This window comes from Lissotriton helveticus, chromosome 3_1 (assembly GCF_964261635.1).
Source record: "Lissotriton helveticus chromosome 3_1, aLisHel1.1, whole genome shotgun sequence".
Classification (NCBI taxonomy): domain Eukaryota; kingdom Metazoa; phylum Chordata; class Amphibia; order Caudata; family Salamandridae; genus Lissotriton; species Lissotriton helveticus.
The window spans coordinates 537,530,933-537,543,940 of NC_136061.1; the positions used below are offsets into that span (position 1 = coordinate 537,530,933).

The 13,008-nt window shown below is 40.1% G+C and overlaps 1 protein-coding gene across 1 annotated transcript in view; it reads right to left on the bottom strand.

Annotated features, from left to right (window-relative positions):
• The window catches only part of DNAH7 (dynein axonemal heavy chain 7), a 2,019,015-nt gene that overhangs the window by 1,034,851 nt on the left and 971,156 nt on the right, over positions 1–13,008 (bottom strand). Inside the window, exons 32-33 of the mRNA XM_078680414.1 lie at positions 2,082–2,258; positions 761–892 (exon numbers count right to left, since the gene is read on the bottom strand). Of these exons, the coding sequence (XP_078536540.1) occupies positions 761–892; positions 2,082–2,258 (309 nt within the window). The remainder of the gene's footprint in view (positions 1–760; positions 893–2,081; positions 2,259–13,008) is intronic.

Below are 13,008 nucleotides of genomic sequence, written 5' to 3' on the forward strand. Positions count from 1 at the left end.
TTGAGAAATATGAATTATAATAAGGCAAATCAAAATTGAACTTGAGTGACCGCTGCAACCACTGGACATGGCTGCCAGTGCATTCAATAGTTCCAAAACATGGGCCCAGAAAAGGGTGGGCAAGGGGTGCTGCTCGTTATGTATGATTTTAGGGTGTCGTCACATCCGGTCGATGTTGCACATCAGGGTGGCATAACTGGTGCCCTTGTGTGCCGCAATTGTATGTTAGAAAGGCGCAAGGATAAAATACTTCTGACAGGATATTTCAAAGAAAGAATTGGTAGAAGGAAGAGTAGCCATTAGAATATGACCATATTTCCCAGATCAGCAACTTCAAAAGTGTGCCAAAGGAACAATTCACGAAAAGTAATTTAGAATTATTTGTAAATTATTTAGATGCTGGGTGCATAACCATTCCAAAAAATGTAAATTCCTTCGATACACACCTATACACTAAAGAGATTGATCAATCAAGCAGCCTACACAGCCTTTTTATTAAAAAATGGCAAAAGCTTCACTTAATCGACAACATAAAACATATATAATCACAAAAGAAAGGGATATACAAACACTATTTGATTTAAAGGTCATCATTTGTCATCATCTTGACACGACATTGATATGTGAATATGCACAATATTTTCCAGATTGCACACTTGCAAACTATATGAACAAAATGCTTTCTTTAAGAACTTTTTTACTTCATTTTAGAAAGACCTGTGTCAAGTAAGCATGTGTATAATAGGGAAATGTTTCCTACCTCCAGCCATGAGCAAATGTCTCTTTCCGTCATCTTTTTAATTATTGATTCATCTGAAAACTCATCCATTAGGCAATCCATGAGATTCATGAGGGAACGGGCTAGATTTGTGTTTGTAGTTGGTGACAGCTCCTAAAAGAATAGTCAAAAGCAAACCTGGAATTAGACCTTTTATACTTACGTCTATACGTCCATGTGGACGCTGCACATGGCTCATCATAAACGACTGCATTATTAAAGCAGTGGCTGGTATACGGGTATTCTTGTCATAAATTATTAAAGCAGACTTCACAGAGGCTTTATATGATACAAGAAATCATGGTAACACGCTTTGTAGATTTGTCTTCAGAACCCGACCCAGGAATAGGCTTTCTAGACCCACTAGAACTAAGGACTTTGTCACTATGCCAACCCGAGACAGAAAGCCAATTGGACTGCAATCCCACTGAGCAGTATTTGAGTGAGATGCATTTCAGGTAAGCACCAATCCCTGAAGATGTCACAGGCATAATTCGTGGAACGCAAACCCTTTTTGATTATGGAAAGACACACAAATGAACACTAGAAACAGGGATGCATTTTAAAGATGTATGTATTAAATCAAACCCCACCCTAGTGATTTCAATGTGAACAGGAAAGCCCCTAGCACTTGGAAACACTATCCTAACGATGATCAAGCCTCTCCTTTCTGTGGGACTGCACGTACCATTTCCACACCAATGGGTAACTAAGGGTTCTTGGCTACATTGGGAGGTCGGATGGGCACACTGGGAACTTGGTGTCCACGGACACTTGGGCAGACAGTAACACAACAAAGCAGACACTTTTACAGTTTCTAAAGGCATCAGACATCTTTAGATACTAGGACCTGAGTAACTTTCTATCACATTACACATCACTGCTCGATTTGCTGAAATCTTCATCAGATCTGTCAAGACCATTCTTCTAGCAATATTTAACTTCCCATCACCACCAATTCTCTTTCTACACACCAATATGCCACCCTTATACATAGTTTTACTTCTCTCAATTCTGAATCTTTGTAGTCTCTTTCATTCTTGATACTAATGAAATATAGCGGTCTTATCATCTGCTGGGATCTGGTCTTTGCTGACAAACTAATGTAATAAACAAAAAGAGACTCAGAGGTTTATGCGCACCCTCGCCATGTGCTACTCACAGTCTAGTGCAAATGTTCTAATGTACAAAAATAAAGCTGACAATTACGGTTGTATATGATCCATGTTAATAGGAACTTTGGATTTTACACTGATAATTGCAAAATATGGCAGCCACTTTCTATCTGCTCAGTATACAGTACCTTGGCGGTTTTTCTAATCATGGTGAGACATGGTGGAACCATTCGATCAAATAGTCCTTCAATAAACTTCTTATGCACTGGAGTGACACTCGAGGGCATGAGATTCATCCAAGATACCATCAGTGGTCTCCAACCCAGCATATGAGGTTCCATGTAGATCATACCACATCTGGAAACCTAAAATGGGAAAAATAAATCTGTCACTGTAGGGAAACTGTAAGCAATACCACTGTTACGATGAGGGAATTGTATAATGTCATTTTCGACTAATGAGTAATTAAGAGTCAGTCAAGATCGGAATTCCCTCTGGAAATACAACTTTAAAAGACAATGCATTATAAGACAGTTATAGAAAGGGTGATACCAAACTGATAATATTACTATTGTGACAAACGTCTAAGGTCTAATTCACAAAGCCATTAATTTTGAGTAGATGTATCTAACGTTAGTCTCAAGGATGAGTTTCTCGTGAATTTCCAGGAGTAGGAACATCTTACTAATGTTTTCTATGAGTAAGCCTGTCTTCCAGAAAATGCTTTGTGAATGAGGCCTGCGTATGTGTGAGTAACTCACATCTAACACATGAGTAAAATACAACTGTTCATAGCAAAAGCTTTGTGCATTGGGCAGTCACAGCCTAATGTCAGATCTCCTTTAAGAGGACCATGGGGCACAGAGGGGCTCCTGGGCCCAAACGTGGCTGTTGAGGCCTTTTATTACTCCCGATGTACCAGAGCCCGACCTACTATAGGTCCTGAGCAACTGTGCCAAGTATCCCTTCTGCACTTGACTCTCAGTGGCATGTGTGGTCGAGCAGTCAAGGCTCCCTCAGGGCGATGTAGATACAGGTCGGTGAGTATGACTCATAACTCAAAATGCAAACAGTGCACAAAATAAATCAATGAGCAGTCCAGTACTCACTTTGCTAGAAAAATATATATATATTTCTAACTCTGCACTTGAAATGGTATACAACATTTAGAAGCAATAACACAATTCCCCTTGAGGTTGGGGCTCTAGTAGTTATTAGGAAGATCCCTGTAACACCCTTCTTGTGTAAGATGTTTCCCGTATTTCCTCATTCACTAGTGACCGCATCCAAGGAATGCAAACTATTAGGCCATACTCAAGAATTCTCCCTCTGACTCTTTAGTAATTAGTCAAAAATGTTGATGGTGCAGCAGCACTGCTATCAGCAAGTCTACTGGAGCCTCGAAGGCCCAGTTCCAGTCTTACCAGCTCTGGAAGTTTGGTTGTATTCAGCAGATCAGCAAGTGCCCTCTCCTTGGGCACTCACAAGTCCGGATCCTGTACAGCAAAGTCGGCCCACTGGTGATGGATGCCGCAGCACCCAGCGGTGCAAGTTCTCCCTGTCGAACTGCGCTGCTGCCCCGTTTTCAGTAATCAGAACTGCTTACGGTCATTTGAGACAAATGGTAATCTTCTTTTCCCCTTAGTAGGTGGGTGCTGGTGTGATCCTCTGCCTCCCGACCGAAGGGTGTGATGTCCTTGGTGGTGTCTTGGTGAACCTCGAAGACTTACTGGTCACAGCAGTACTCCTTCGGCATGGGCAACGACTCTAACCCTAAGCCAAAGTAGTACCGGCAGCCCCAACTGGTATACAGGATTGCTGCAGTAACCATGATCCGGGTGCAGACTCTCCTTATGCTATAGCTCTCAATACAGCGACCCTTCCTGGCATACGGGGTCACTGATTTTGGCAGTCACAAGTATTGTGCTCCTAACTAACAATCAGTTCACCAATGACTCCCTCTGGCATACGGGGTCACCACGGTGCGGCAGTTTGGCTTGACGCGGAGATATTACATGGGGTGTGAGTGGCTGTGCGAGTGGTTCGGTGGAAGATGTCATCAGTGATGTAAATTTAAGATGTCATCAGTGATGTCACCAACCATGTCATGAGTGATGTAATATGTGAGGCCATAAACAGTGCATTCCAGGGGCGAAACATATACTTATCTCAGGTAACTATAACTGCTTAATTTCTATGGTTTTGTACGTGCAAATCAGAGCCTAACTATAATGTCCCTGTAACCTTTGATTTTTTTTTGGGATATATATATTAACTGGAAAAAAGAAGCGTTAAAGTAATGTGACAGGTGAATATTTAACCTAAAAAACATCACATTTATACATAAATTCAGCAGTTTTAGGCTTAAAGGCTTTAAATGCAACTGCTACTTTACAACAAAATGGCGTTCAGGAGTACCTCACTTTTGTCTTGAACACAAAATGTTAGTGCTCTAGTTTTTCTTTAGAACTATATGGAGTTGTTGCAATTGATTACTAGGGAGTTAGTTGACAGAATGCTGCAGATTTTGGAAACACGTTTCATTCCACATGTCCGACAGTTTTACTGAAATGTGTGAGAAAGACATTTGTGAACTAATAGAAAATGTGTCCTCCTTTTAGCTTCCCACAGCACTAACCATAATTTTCCAACCAAAAAGATCCCCCTTATTGTGTTAATTTACTGCAATACTCCTGTTGGAAATTCTTTTAGTTTTACAGCTTTGATTAGAACTGTGGTGAAAATGCAGCGGCCCACTGGAGAGTTAGCTGACAGACTGCATCTGGTGTTGGAAGTACATATTTCTCTCTGCATTTTAGAATGATTTACTGACATGGATTAGGAAGACACTTAAGAAGTCATAGAAAATATGTCCTCGTGTTAACTTTCTAGAGAGCACACCATCATTCCTATGACAAAAGAGCCCCCTAATAGTGTCCCTTTTCTGCACTGTCCTTTGTAAGAAATGCTGCTAGTTTTACAGCTTTCAATTCATCAAGTTGGCATTTAGGTGTGCCTCACCTGTGTCATAAATATAGAATGTTAGTGCTATATTGCTCATTAGAATTCTGCGGCGACGCTGCAGTTGATCAGAGAGACAGATGCTGGTACTGAAAGTACATGTTTGAGTCTGCATGTCAGAATATTTTACTGACTTGAATGAGAAACATATATAACCCCTTCGACGCTCATGACGAGCTGGGCTCGTCATGGCGTAGCCTCCTCGCACGCTCATGACGAGCCCAGCTCGTCACGTAAAGTGCGATTTTTAAAAACCCAGGGTACGGGCGGAATTCCGCCCGCACGCATGCGGTTAAGAACTGATAAAACATGCATCCTGAAACTCATAGAACTTGCGTTCTCATTTTAGGTTCTTAGAGCATCAACCATAGTTTCTCTGAAAAAATAAATGACCTCATATTGTTCATTTCTAAAGGAAAAGCATTAGGTTTTACAGATTTAATGCCATCAAGATGGCATTCAGGTGGGCCACAATTTTGACATAAATTAAAACATTAGCACTCTAATTGTTCCGTAGAGCATTGTGGGAAGCTGTAGTAGAACACTGGGGAATCAAATGACAGGCTTCTGCTCAAAGTACATGATTTACTCCGAATATCAAATTTAATTCTGACCTAGCAGAGATAGATAGCATGAAATTATACAAAATGTGCCCTCATGTTATATCTGGACTGCCTTCCATAACGTTTAAGTGAAAATCATGAGAGAAACCATTTTCTCTCAAGCATGGTACAACAAATCCAAGCAGAGGGTCAGCATTTTTCACAGGGTAAAATCACCTAGGAACTCACCAGAATTCCTCATATGAGTATAAATGATTATATTGTGACTAAAATCTGTTATCATCCTTCATATATGCTTTTTGGGACCCTCAAAAATAGGCTTTCACTACATTGAATTTAAATGGGGACCATGACTCCAAATACTGTAATGACTGGTATAAGATGTTACCCATGTTGTGGGCAGCCATCAAGGGAAATTCACCTGCCACCCTTGGCCCCCCCCCCACTATATGCCTTGGGATTCAGGGTGTGCACCCTTATTTTATTTATTCATTTTCAGGATGCAGGGACTATGTCCCTGAGCCCCGTAAAGGCTGCCACATCATATTCCTCATGTTGTGGTCAGTCAATCAGTGTTGAATAGTCCTCTTAAAATTGACTAATCAATCAGAGCATATTTGGACACCAACATTATAGGTATACCTGCTTTTTATCCCCTCTGTGCCCAACTCAAGCCCCTCTTTAAATCTAATGTGCCAGATGTACTAAGATAGGATTCACAAAAGGTAGACGCAATTTGCCCACTGACTTTTTTCAAATCCTATGGTATTTTGCAAACCGACCTGTGTACTTATAGGATAGTTCACAAAATACCACATCGCAGTGAGTCGCAATTCGACCTACCTCTTGAATATTAACGAGGCAGGTTGCAAAGTTCTCCCCACTCTGATTCGCTGCCACCACAGATGTAGAGGCCTGCTGCGGTCAGCAGACCTCCATGTCTGTGATTACTTTTAAATAAATCAATTTCTTTTAATGCAGCCCAATTTCCTTAAAAGAAAATGGAATGGTTTTTAAAGAAAAAGAAAAGATTGCAAAACTATATTTCAAGAATAGGCAGTGGTCCAAAGGGCCACTTCCCACTCCTAAAATATGTTTCGTTGACCACTCGTAAAAGGAGAGAGGTGTTTTGGGGACTCCTTGACGTATGCAAACAGGTTCCCACCTCCTTTGAGGTGCTGGTAAAAAAAAAAATGTTTTGAGACAGAATATCAGTCACAAAATATTAATACATATTATAAGGAATTGCTATTTGAAAGAGGCTTCAAATAAAAATTCCAAATAGCGATTCCTTATGATTTCCCAAACTTATTTACCGATTTGGTAACATGTTTCCAAATCACTTAATGTGTTTAGTACATTTGAAAAACACATTTTCTAGTCTCAAACCTTGAGATTTACCGAATTTGGCCTTATTTTCTCAAAAATAGCCGAACAGATTCACACCAAATAACAAAAAGCCCACTTTCTAAGTACATTTCTAACTTTTTACCAAATGTGTTGTTAACTCGGTCCAGCCATTTTTTAGGTATCTGAGAGCACGTTTTTGTATGGAAATACACATGGGATATCACATTTTTGGGAGCCCCATTTTGCTTGTCTTCGTTTGACAGTCAGTGCAAAACTCAATGTTGTCACAGAAGATTTCATGAAAGATGTAATATGTGGAATAATTAGCAATGCACAATGAGGGTGGGAGCTATAATTAGCTCAGGGCACAAGTTATAGTTACCAGAACTACTATAACTGGTGGAATTTCAGTTGTTTTGTACGTATAAAACTTTACGTTGCCACTAAAATTCTCACCTAACAATAACATTACTTTAACTTTTGTTTTTTAAGTGAATTTCTAGGTTTTTATTTAAGGTAATTAATATTTTCTTACCATACGTTGAAGGAAGTGACCCGATTTAGGGTCACTAGGGTCACCAATGACCACCTCTCACCCTTCCATACCAAACGAAGAGTAGGTCAAACCTACTTTGTTTATTAATATATACTGAGAGCAGAGCCCTGTCTGCCCAGTCGCTAAGAGGGCTTCAGAGGGGACTTAAATCAACAAGCATAGAGATACAATATGTACATTTTGTAACTGGGCTAAAACACGCCCACAGTTGGAATTTTCCAGGCAGGTGCAGCTAAAGAGTGAAATACGAAGAAAACGGTTTCAGCGCTTCTATCGCTCACAAGGTATCTCAATTCCGAAGACGTTCCATTCGGGCCTGCCACTTGAGAAGTGGCAGAGGGCCTCCGTCTAGAGAAAAAGGTATGCCCTAATGGAACAGTGTATCCATTACTGGAACAGAACAGGAGTGAAGGACACAAAACTCTAAGGGGAGCATTTCTCGGAATTTAAACAAGATCAGTTTCGAACAGCTAATTTGGCGCCTAGGAAGAAAATGGAGCTCCGAATACTAACTAACATGGGGTAATGAGCTAACATGAACATTTCTATTCTAACAACGTAAAGCCAACCCCCACCAGGCAGACAACCCCACACTGTGAGGTTGGCCGCAGGGGCTGGTCTGCGGCCAGGCCCTGTGGCAAATCCAACTGCTTGCAGGCTGCCAACCTCACACTGCACATGGCCTTTGGCCTTGTGTAGCAAGGGGTTGGCCGCAGGCAACCAACCCCATGCTGCACACAGTCTTCAACAGTGCACAAGTGGGTTGAACACAGCGCCTGGCTTTTGGCATGAAATATACACAGTTTGTTTAGCATTAATTGCTCAAAAACTACTGGATGGATTTACACCAAAACACAAAAAGCATTCTTTCTGGACAAAGATCTAGCTTTCGGCAAAATATGGAGTAAATCTGTTGAGCACTTTTGGCTGTAGCTATGTCTAAAATATCTATGGAGAAGTGAATGGGGAAAATGCGTTTTGGGACCCCCGCTGCATTTTTCTCGGCCCCAGCTTGACACATCACCCCAAAACTTTCTATGCACAAAAGTAATCAAAAGTAGCACTTTTTTTGGTACGTTTTGTGGAGATTCGTAAAATATTATCAAAGTTTTTAGCAACACAAAAAAGTATATTCCTATGGAAGCACAATCCTAATGACCGCCAGTAGGATATATATATATTTTTTTTTCGTGAGGAGTTCCAACTTATGAGACAGACGTGGCAAAGAGGCAGCAGGGGCAAACCCCCAGAAAGAAGACCAGAAAGACGCGAACAGGGGGCTTCTGCAGAGGGAAACCAAGGAGTGGCCTCACAAACACGCAGCAAATAGGGGAACAAGAAGAGAAATCTTGTGGAAGATTTAACTATCATCAACCTAACTACACACAAACTGACAAAACCTGAAGAAATGGTACTCAAAAAAGAATCGACCTTTTGTCCTTCTCAGAATTTTGAATTTACCTAGACAAGAATTGACCTGTATTTCTTTACGTAAAAATAAAAACTCTTCAAATTCTTCAAAATGAAAAACGTGCAAGGTCAAAGTGAAAATACAGTGAGAACTGCAGGATCCAGTGAAATAATGGACAATCTTTCTGGGGAAGTCCTGCAAACTTTGCAAATATTGACAAGTCAACAAATTGAAAGTTCTCAGGAGCAAGAATTGAACTCTATTTTAACCGCTGAAAGTTTTGGAATTGCACAAAAAATTGTGAAGACAAATTTCAGACCACGATCGGTATTCACACCAAAGACATCTTTTGATACCATGGTTACTTTTGAAGAAGCGGTAAAGAATGATCTGTTACTAATGAGGACAACAAAATCTAAAAAATTCAAAGAGGGACAGGCAAATCGCACAACAGAGCAACGACAAGCCCCAGCAAAGATACGGGCAAACACCAACATAATTTGCAAACCTTAAGGAGGGAACATTGTGCTTATAAGACATGACTTTTACTGCACTGAGGCTTTAAGGCAGTTATCAGACACCACCTGCTACAGTAAAATCCCCAAGGAGGAGTACACTAGAAGTATTTTGGAATATCATGATATGATTAAAAAATGGCTGAATCACGGAATGATTGATGTAAATGAACACAAATTTTTAAGTTGTCAGCAACCAGTCACTCTGACATTTAATCATCTACCCATAAGAGTTCTGCAGCACCGCCGGGTAGACCAATCATTTCATCCAAAGGCAGCCTGACAGAAGCTATGTCACAATACTTGGATTTCTTCTTGATTGACTTTGCAAAAATGTTACCATCATATATCTGTGACATGACAGATTTTATACGGATAATTTCAAATATCATTTGGGAACCAGACATGTTTATGATTGTTTTAGACATAACTAGTCTTTACACATGTATTTCTCATCAGCACGGTATCAATGCAGTCAAATATTTCCTTAAGGGCAGGTCCGTAAAATTCTTGGAACATAACGCAATGTTGATTGAATTTTTAAAGTTTTGCCTGACCAATAATATTTTCCTCTTCCAGCAACTGTATTTCAGACAGTTCAAAGGTACGGCGATGGGCACCTGCTTCACCCCCAGTTATGCGAACTTGTTCGTAGGCTGGTGGGAGAAGCAGGTGACCTGGGTCCAAGAGAACAACCAGTCGGTAGCATCTGTCATTGGATGGTATTGTTACATCGATGATCTTTTCATCCTTTGGAAGGGTACAAAAGTGAGGCGGAATTGTACATTAATCAGTTGAATACCAATATAGTAAACCTTCACTTCAGTGGACAAATAAGCAACACAGGGGTCAATTTTCGAGATCTAAAAGTTTTCATTAGGGATGGTCAAATTTGTATCTCCCTTTTTAGAAAAGTCACAGCAGGAAAATCAGTCCTGGAAGCTAGCAGCAGTCACCCTAGACCTCCTAAAAAAAGTATCCTGTATGGGGAATTGCTGCGACTTAAGAGAAAGTGCTACAGAAACAAGGACTTTTTGGAAGCAGCAAATGAAGGTTCATGATACAAGGGTATTTGAGTCGACTTCTCCAGAAGAATCTAGATAAAGTGAGTAAAATTCCTAGAACTTGTCTTCTGAGAGATAGATTGAAACTAGGTTAAAAACAAACCAACACCTTCAGATTCATTACTACCTTCACAAGAGATTCCAGGAGACTGCAACACGTACTCACACGTAACTGGCATATTTTGAAATCTGACTCTGTCATTTTGAAGGACATACCAGACCATCCCAAAACGACATATAGACGCTGTCGTTCCTTAAGAGACTCCCTAGTTCAGAGACATTTTGACACAATCCCGTATAATCCCAGGATGAGCAATCTGGCTGATGTTTCCCATGCAACAGGTGCAAATCCTGTGAAAATAGTGTAACGACAACAACATATCAAATACTGGGGATGGTGGGTCCTAAATGAATCACCAAGTTTCTAACCTACACAACACCATTCTGTGTGTATAATTTGGTTTGCCCGTGCAACCTGCAGTATATAGGCAGCACGATACACCCTACCAAATGCAGGATTTTAGAACATGCCAGGACCATTGAAAGAAATTATGTAACTTACCCAGTAGCCAGGCATTTCACCCGTTCCATCAGTGCAATAGAAATCTGCTCAAGTTCTACTGTCTAGACCACGTTCCAGCTCATGAGAGTGGAGGAAATAGAGAACTTAAATTGCGAAGACTTGAATCTAGATTCATAGTAGATCTACAGACTAAAGCACTAGTTGGCCTCAATACAAAAGAGTTAGCTATACATCTAGGCTGGTGGCTCCAGAATCACTGTATTCCATGGATAGATGATGTCTTCCTCATACTTCTAGAAAATCTCCCCCCCCCCGCAAAATGGTACATATATCACTGTAAATATTGCACTAAAATGATTGGAAGCTGGACTCACAGCAGCCTAGTTGTGTATAAAACTGTAAATAAATGTATTTGTTTTGGATGAACTTGATCGTAATATGCCAGAATGGCTATAGTTTAGGCAATTTTCTTGGTATTTCCTTTAATAATTAATTTTGAATGAGCAATTGTTGAACCGAAAATGTCAATCATGTCAGCTTGGTGAAAAAAACTCTTTGCACTAACAATCGGGTATAATGTAGTCTGAATCATTGAATACTGTATCTAGAACACTAGTGTGAAACCATATGTATCAGAAATTACCTAAGCCAAATTATAAATGTTGCATTATCATTAATGCCCCTCCAGGGCGAAATAGCATATTCTATGGAGCAGTAACAGATCGTAAACAAATTAATTTGATTATTGGAAAAGGAATTAATTTTTTCCACATCTGCTGCATGCATGCTTTAATACAATGCATATCGCAATTTTAAATCTCAATATAGGTAATGATTGAAAATAAAACTGTAAATATCTTTGCACAGGAATGTATGCCCATTCAGGGCAAGCATTCTCACAGACTAAATAGAACTGATGCTCATCCTTTGTGTTACCGACTGTTAATAGGAATGAACATTATGATTGCATATAATGTAAATATGAATGTAAATATATTTTTGTTCACCGCGCCGAAATGCACATTTAAAGCGAGACTTAATGACATTGTTGAATCATAATATGAATGGATATCAGGTTCTAACTTTGCAGTGAAACTTCTCAAACATGGACGCCATGAATTATAGCATGTGTCCATCCTTTATTTTCATTTCTGTTTACGATATTGACCCCGGAAGTACTTTTCTTATGATTGGGTTTAAGTATGGCGATGTTTTCTGTCTTTGGTAAACAGTAGGAAAAAGGCGCGAAGCCAAAACGCGTCTTGTTCACTTGTGTGCGGTAAATAAAAAAACACTGTATATTCACCTTCATCTGTGTGCGGTCTCTTTGCTTGCCTTGTGGGGTATTGAGGTGTATGTATGTATGTATGTATGTATGTATGTATGTATGTATGTATATATATATATATATATATATATATATATATATATATATATATATGAATGGATATCAGGTTCTAACTTTGCAGTGAAACTTCTCAAACATGGACGCCATGAATTATAGCATGTGTCCATCCTTTATTTTCATTTCTGTTTACGATATTGACCCCGGAAGTACTTTTCTTATGATTGGGTTTAAGTATGGCGATGTTTTCTGTCTTTGGTAAACAGTAGGAAAAAGGCGCGAAGCCAAAACGCGTCTTGTTCACTTGTGTGCGGTAAATAAAAAAACACTGTATATTCACCTTCATCTGTGTGCGGTCTCTTTGCTTGCCTTGTGGGGTATTGAGGTGTATGTATGTATGTATGTATGTATGTATGTATATATATATATATTGCTACCAATCCTGTTTCCATACAAACAGGTCTGACACATGCTCGGTTTGCCAAATAGAAATTTAATACCTCCAGTGCACATTTGCCAATAACCACGATGTCCACAATTCCAGCGTCTGGCAGACGCGTTTCGGCGTGTGCCTCATCAGTGCCAGTTCCTTGCTGAAAGTGTCAAGATGCTTCCTTCGCGGGGCTGATGTTTAAATAACACACGAGTGACCTCATTGGCTGGGAGTCGTTGTTATAGAAAGCAGACAGGGAAAGTTCCTCCGATGGTTAATGTCGCTATACTCCCAGCTGTGAGCCCTCGGTTAATGCGCACTGAGTCGCGCTTTC